General features: G+C 39.9%; 1 gene segment (V, D, J or C); it reads right to left on the reverse strand.

Moving 5' to 3' along the window:
* LOC122846163 lies at positions 1-1,485 on the reverse strand. The segment is given in 3 exon segments: positions 1-775; positions 927-1,235; positions 1,321-1,485. Coding segments are annotated over 3 exon segments (360 nt in total).
* Between the last annotated feature and the right edge of the window lie 6,787 nt (positions 1,486-8,272).

Genomic DNA, 8,272 nt, shown 5'->3' on the forward strand with positions numbered 1-8,272 from the left:
ATAAAAGTGTTTAATTTAAAAAATACATTTTGACAGACAGATGTACAGACATACTAGCTAGCTAGGCCAACAGTCTGTTGATAATTAACTAGACGGTTAGAGAATTATAGATGTTAAGATGGATAACTAGTTAGATAACTATCTGGTTAGCTAACTAGTTGTTATCTAGTTAGCTAACTATCTAAGTAGATAGATTAACTAGCAAACTTATTATCTGGCTAGATAGATTATTAACTAGCTAGCTATTATCTAGCTAAGATAATTAGCTACCTAGTTATATATCTATCTGGGTCTACAGATAATTAGCTAGTTAGCTGTTTAGATTGCCAGTTTGCTAGTATCTAGACTGACAGAGATGGAAAACTTTGCTTCTCTGATAACAAAAGTAACAAATGTTTGTCTGTGACAAGGTTCTAAAACATTCAATAGAGATATGCACAAGATAAAAATCAAAAACTAGTCATAGAAATCCCTCTGCTGTTGAATGCTGTAATTGCACTTCAATAATTTTTTTTGTGATGTATAATTTTTTTTTTTTTTGCATAGCTTTCCAGGGTAGTGAGACTGAGTAATATGCACGCAATCCCACGATTTTGTAATTTCACCCACTTCTTTATTATGAATATTCAATTTTTTTTTTATGGCATTTATAGAGTGAGATGGTAAAGATGTGCCTTTGTTTCTAGGATGAAAGCTTTCATAAAACTTTTAAAATGAAAATCACTGAAGGAGCTCTGCCTGGTCGTCTTCCTGATTATTTAAATAGAACCGAATGCTGGAAAGAGAAAAAAAAGTTGCCTTAGAAAACACCCTCATGCACATATCGACCACAGACAGGCTGCACGGAAGACTGGAAACCACGTTTGATAAAGCCATTGAACGGTTTTTGTAACGTTCAGAGGTGTGTTTCTGTCGTTGTGCTTTACTTGCTGCACAGAAGTAGAAAGCACTGTGCTTCTCCTCTGCAGCACTGATTGTAAGAGAGGCGTTTTTCAACGTGTTCACACTCAGATCTCCAGAGATGTTGAAGTCCTTCTTATACGTCTCCTCCATGGTGGCGTCTTTGTAGCTTAGATACCCCAGCAGGTTCATGGCCGAGTCTCCGGCCGGGCGCTGATACCAGAGCGTCACCCTGTAGTCGGTTTTGTCATAGGTGCAGAAAATCTGAACTTTATAACCAGCGTGTGTGATGAGATCGGAGGGAGACTGACTGACCTCAACACACAAACTGACACCTAAAGGTTAGAGACAATGCTTAGACATTGATTGTAAAAAGGCAGAAAATGTCAACTTATCTACATTGTAATAATTTTTGTTTACCTGCAAGGTACGAAAGGATGAAGACGGGATTCATTTTACCTCTGTAAGTTAAGCATTTGCTATCAATTTGCTATCAATCCAGACAGCGTTTAGGTTTTTGGCAGCTGGAATCTGAACGTGCTGCTGATAGTGACGAGGATTTAACTGAACCCTGCAGAGGAAAGGGAAGTGACGAAGAAACACAAACCCTCAACGGTTTCAGTCAGAGGTTTCAGTTGAGGTTCAGCGGCTTTCTTTTTTTTTTTTTCCCACATTTTGTCACATTACAATGGCACATTTCAATGTTTTAAATTTGATTTTGTTTGATGGAACAACAGAAAGTAATACTGAAGGATGAAAAAAAGCCACTGGACATTCAACTTAAAGTTCACTAAAATCCATGTGGGGGACAAAATTAAACGTAAATGAATATGATCTGGTCTTTTAGATGGCAAGTACATGGATGGCAGAAAACTAACCACGGCATCATCCTGATAATTCAAAAACACTTTATTAATCCCAAAGGAAAGTAAAATGTTTGAAATAATTTATTAATAAATTTATTTTAAAATAAAATTTTAAAATGAAGGTTTCCTACAGCGATGGATCACAGTGTGTTTGTGTCCGACTAAAACTGAAGATGAAAACATTTATGACCGTCTCCTGTGTAAATCATTGGGCTTAGAGGGTAACATGGCTCCCTGCCCAGAGTGGTCTTCCACTAGGGGGCGCCAAAGTCACCAACAAAGAAAATCTGCCAACTATGCAGTACTGAATAAGACTGACTGGTCAACACCTGTACGTGCAACAAGGACGGACAGTTGCTTTTCTGTTTCAAATAAAAGCAATCAGATCATGTTATAGATTTTGTAAAACCTCCTAGATAACTGGAGAAATCATCCCAACCTTTTTCACCACTGGTTTCTGTTTCTACATGAAGCTAAATTCAAACACGATCTGGGGCCGACGCTCCTGCGGTTCCAGGGAAAACTGTGATCAAACTTTAGAGATGTTGAATCACAAATAATTTTTTGATTCCCAGCTCCCCCCAGTGGAGACTTTTACGAGTTTCTGATTTACTCTGGTTTATTGGCAGTCGGTTTTTGTTCAGCTGTTGCGTTTCCTCACATCACTGTGTTTGCTGACGGCACAGAAATAAACGCCGCTGTCATCAGGCTGCAGGTCCTTCACAGTCAGAGCTCCGGTCTCTATGGTGTCCGCTGAGTATTTGCTCTGCGGGTTTTCTCCGTAGTCTGGCTGCCCACCGAACGGCGTGTACACAACCAGGGTCATGGTCTCCCCCGGTCGCTGTCGGTACCAGTACATCTGGGTATAAGTGATATCTTTTTGTGACTGCATTTCATTTCAGCTGATTCGGTCTTCAGCTTCCAACTAATGACAGGATCCTGGATGACATCCTGGCAGTAAACTGTCAAGAAAAGAAGAAAAAAATCTTTTATTTAAATTAAAATTAAGTTAATTTACACTAAATTTCTTTATTGAAAGACTAAATTCTAAAAAAAAAAAAAAACGTCAATTCTATACTTCTTAACTTACCTTGAATCCTCAGTGGAGAGAATAGAAGCATGACGAGAATTTGTAACATCGTTGTAATTTTAATTATTCCGTGTTTACAAGCTGTCACTTTGTGGTCCAACAGAGAAGTGCTGAATATTTCTGGGAGGATAAACAGGTGCGTCGCTTCGCAGAAGCTCCTCCCCTTTTTTTAAGAGAGAAGAGCGGGAGCTTGATCAAAACGAGTCGATCCTGGTGGAAATCTGTCAAACTCAAACTGAGCAGCAAAGTAAACCTTTTTGCTCATAAATGTTCCGTATCACGACCCAGATAGCTATGCACCACTGACCCTACGTATAAATTAAAACCCATCCATGCAGATTTCACTAATTCGCAGGACGGTATTCCTTGTTCGGCAGACGGTGAGGTTTTTGTACCGATGAGCCGTGGCTGTGCAGCACTGTGGTAGCTGGCGGCACAGAAGTAAACTCCACTGCTGCTCTCACTCAGCTCCTTAATCGTCAAAGTGCAGGTCTGGTCTCTGTCGGCGCTCCCTTGCATCTCCACGTCCACTCCAGGTTCTATAAAGCTTTCGCCCAAAAACCGATACCCCAGCAGCTGCAGCTGTTTGTCCTGTAGCCTCTTGTACCAGAGGATTACGTTGTAGCTCTGGATACTGTGAGAGCAGCTGATTCTGGCTGCTTCCCCTCGCTCTGCCAGAATGTCAAAGGGGGTCTGGCGGACCTGATCATCGCCGAGAGAAGCACCTGTAGAGGGAAGAGCCTCAAATTACAGTCAAGATATTCAACTAAACACATCAACAGTGTACCGCTGCACTGAAAGCTGCGATCACCTGAAAACAGCACGGCGTTGAAAGCCATTATCAAGAGTTTGACTCTCATTCTGTTGATTCTTATCCTGCGACGTTCTCAGCAGCTCGACAAGTTGTTCCACGTCTTTTCCTTTGAGGCGACAGCAAAAAAAAAAAAAAAAAAAAAGAGTAAATCTGCTAGGTGGGCGTGGTTAGACCAGACCTGAATATTATCACATTAGTCATGACACGTGGCCTCGCCTCATCAAAGGATGTAAAAACAGCTGCGTGGGAGTGTGAGGAGGTTTATGCACTGAGGAGCAGAGATACGCGGCACTGTGGAAACGGGCGGCACAGAAGTAAACCGCGCTGCTGTCTGGGCCGAGTCCTGTAATGGTTATGGTGCACGTTTTGTCTTTGTTGGCGTCCCCGTCTATTGTCACGTTCAGCTCCTCGTCTGGGAATGAAGCCGTTCCGTACATGTGTCCCAGCAGCTGCAGCTCGCGGCCGTCCGTCCGTCTGTACCAGAGGATTTGATCGTAGCTCTGAATGCTGTGGGAACAGCTGATGGCGAGTGTTTCGCCATGGCCTCTGAATGCGCGGTCGGGAACTTGGACGATTTTCTCGCTCAGAGAGGAGCCTGTGGAAGAGGCGACAAAAATCAAGAAATGACTAGGAACCACGAGTTCAAATCCAAAAAAATGTCTATAATTTTTTTTTTTTTTTTTTTTTAAAGACAAAAATTTCAAAATTCATCCTCAAAATCAGCTGTTTACCTGAAACCAGTACGGCCTGCAGGCTTATGCAGCAGAGGAGGAACATTGCTGGTTCTGGTTGGGGCCAGTTTGCCCTGAAGTTCTGTTGTAATCACAGAACTAAACTAAAATGGGAGGAGCCTCCATGCCTCCTCCTCTTTCCAAATGTCAAGCTGCTCTGATTTTGGATTTTTGCATTCGTAATAATCTTAGACTTACCAGATTCAAAATTGGATTCCACAGAAAATGAGAGAAAAACAAACACCAACAAGGTTTCCCTCCAGAAAACCTGGTTGGGCGCCATGGCAGTCATTCCTCCAGCGGCCCGTCGTGTTTTTGAGCTAAAAAATGTTTAAAGTTGACAAGAAATTTGAAAAGTATCACTTGATAATTATGTGTTGGAAAGATTGGGAGATTAATACCTGAACACCAACAATAAAGTCTGAAAAAACTGAACTTTTTAAAAAGACAATGCTAAACCTGGTGGGACACCAGGCTTATAATACACTGGTGGAAACCCTGTACCAAACTACAAAACATATATCACACATTATTTGGTGGTAATCGAACAGACAAATCATTCCAAATTGTCACCTCTCTAAGATAATGTCCTGTCATTTTTTTATGTTGTTTTTGTAGGTCATTATTAATGCCTGTATTAAATCATTTGAATAGAACAAAGAAAAAATGACTATACTGAATGTTATGTACTCTGTTTGTTGTAGTTTGCATATATTTGATTAATAAACATTTACTATATAAAAATACTACAAAATGTGTTGCATTTCAACCAATTAAAAAAAAAAATTACTCAAGAAGGTTAAATTCTTGTTTTTGAAATAATCTTGCTTAAATCCAGCCGTCCATTGTTTGTAGCCGCTTGTCCTTGCTGGGTCACCAGGTTCTGGTGGTCATCTCCATGGATCCGTCGCCACAGACACTCAGCACCCAGACTCATACCTCAGGGAAACTTAGAGCAACCAAGTAATGTTTCTGAACTGTGGAAGGAAGCCGGTGTTCTATCAGATTATCATACCCTGTCAGAACAGCATACATGCAGTGAGTACCATGACTGCACCTGCGCATTAAGAAGTCCAACCGTCAAAGGAGCTGTCAGTTCAGCACACGCGACAAGTTGCGACTAAAATAAGTAATTAAATTGTTTTCAATGATAACTAGATAGATATACATGCATTGTCGTTGTTTCAAAGTGTATTTAAAGCAGGGTCTAGCTGCAGCAGCACGCGCCCATGTAAAACTCATTAACCTACTTAACCGCTAAGTCAGGATGTCATACAGCTGTTAATAGCAAAGTGTGTGATGATCTATGTCATGATTTGATGTTGCCGATTAAATAAAATCATATGGTAATGACAGTATAAACCTTTGTGATAGATATTGGTCGTCCGTTTGTGCTAAGCGTATGACGATCTAACAGAACACCAGAGAGAAATGTTTAGCTAATGAGTTCACCTACTTTATGTTCACTATTAAAAGGGAACAAAAATACTAACGTGTTGGTTATTGAGAAACAAAATGTGACTGAATATAATGTGACAAGTTTTTAAATCTGTTTAACAAGGTGGCATGTGAACCTTTCCCCTGACAGCCACAGCTAAGATGTGCCGGTCTGGTGCGAAACTCGGCTAGCTAGCTTGTTTGACTTTAGCATTAGCGCTCTCGCTGAACTAGCTAACACTGTTTCCAAACCTGAATTGTTTTTTGTAGACAGACATTTTCAACCTAAACAGTATTAAAGTTCTTAGCCTTTACTGAACTGATGTTATTGATGAGCAGTACAGCACAGATTAACGTGTACTGGATTTTAATCTCTGCTGGTCACAGCACACGACTAATAAAAAGGGAACAGAATAATTTCTCAGGACTTCAAAAGCTCCAGGTTTGAAGTTCTTCTAAGTCGAACTTTTACATTGTGTGGGTTTTCAACAACCTTTGTTTGATTTGCCTAAAATTCTTGTGAGATATAAAACGTTCTGGCTACAGAGAACCTTTCACAGGTAGCCTCTACAGATTAATACAAACAGCTAAATGTTTAAGAAGCGAAAATTATTCAAATGAATCCTTCCTGGACTCTAAGTTTCTGTAGTAATATGCTTAACAAGTCATTTCAACTATAAAGTATTTCTCACGTGCAGCTATTACTGAAGAAGTGTAACAATTTATTCTTCTAATGATTTTTGGTAACTTTTCTCTACTTTCTAACCAGACACTCAGGCCAAATATTTATTATGTAAAAGAAATAGCATACTTTGGTGATGAGTTAATTTTTTTAAATTAAACTGTAACCAAAATTGAAAAAAAATCCTCACAGCAGTATCTTTGAGAAAACACCACCCCCTAGTGGACACAATAATATGACATTGTGATCATCCCCCTGTGGTTTTGTTGAATATCACGTTATTATCAGCAGGTGAACGATGGTTCCCTCTGTAACAGAGAAGGTTGCATCACACCAACTTTTTGTAGAGGGGGAGACTTGAACCGAGTCACTGTGTCTACTAGCTGCACAGTAATAAAAGCTGCTGTCTTCAGGCTGCAGCTTCTCCACTTGGAGCTCAGATTTCTTTGAGCCGTCTCCTTTTATGCTGAAGCGACCATTGAATTCAGCCTCCACTGTTGGATTTTCATACAAAATATGGCCGACTAGCTTGAGAGCGGAGCCGCCGGTCGGCTGTTGGTACCACAGAATCACGTTAAATGAGCTGACTGAGTGGCTGCAGGTGATTGTTGCAGAACCCTGAAGAGTTCCTAGAATTGCTGGTGGATCCTGCTGGACATCACTGCTCAGAGAACAATCTGTGTTGAAAGGGAAAAAAAAAAATGAAGAAAGATGGAGGTGAAAGTATACTTATCGATAAAACGTTTGGAGTCCAACCTACAGCAGCAGCAGAGCAGCAGCAGAGCGATGCTGCTGAGGTTTCTTGTCATGGTGTCTACAGCTTCCTGTTTGTCTCTACAGGGACCGACGGGCTCAACACGTTTTACAGCTTGTGATTGGGTTGTGTGCTGAAGGCGGAGTTTCAGAAAGAACAGGAGCTTCTTAAAGAGACAGAGGCCCAATTTCAAAGTGTTAATTGGCAAGATAATATATTTTTTTGTCATGTTTTATATAATGGCATTTTCACAATAAATTAAAGTAAAATAGTTACTTGCTATAAAATGGTAGCACTATGATACAAGCATAATGCTTCATTGTTTGAATCATTTTTACTTCTCCAAACAGATGACCTCCAAGTTAGTTTATCTATATCCTGTGTGTTAATGTTTATCCATTTATGTTTAAAGTAAGTATGGAGACTTGAAGTGTATTCAGATACAATGGAGGAAAATCCTATGAAAAAAGTATTATTATTATTATTATTATTAATACTTGAAATTTTGAATTTGCATGTTTGATACGTTCAGAATCAGACATGACTTTCATGCGTTTTGTTTTCTTGTTTTTATTATTTTTATAGTACTGTCTAAATATAAAATCAACTCTTTATTGATAATCCCATAACCTCCAGTTACCGTATTTATATCCATTTAGTGATTATGCAAATTTCAGCACTTCAAAACACAATTCAACATCGAAGCCCTTGTTCTTCTGGATTACCAAATTAACTTTGTTCATTGAGTGAGTTTTTAGGAGTAATAATAATAACAAAACAAACATCATACATTCAGCAGACGTTTCCAATTAGACAGAGACGGTTTGAGTAAATAAAATCCAGATGACTCCATTACGGTGAGTTAAACTCAGGGTGAGATGCGAGTTCATCACTAGAGATGTGAACCGTCGGATACAGGAGTGTGTGTGTGTGTGTGTGTGTGGGTGTGTGTGTGTGTGTGGTTCCAGCTGAGGTGAGAAGTGCTGGGAGGTTTTTGT

Source organism: Gambusia affinis, linkage group LG16, assembly GCF_019740435.1.
Source record: "Gambusia affinis linkage group LG16, SWU_Gaff_1.0, whole genome shotgun sequence".
Lineage (NCBI taxonomy): Eukaryota > Metazoa > Chordata > Actinopteri > Cyprinodontiformes > Poeciliidae > Gambusia > Gambusia affinis.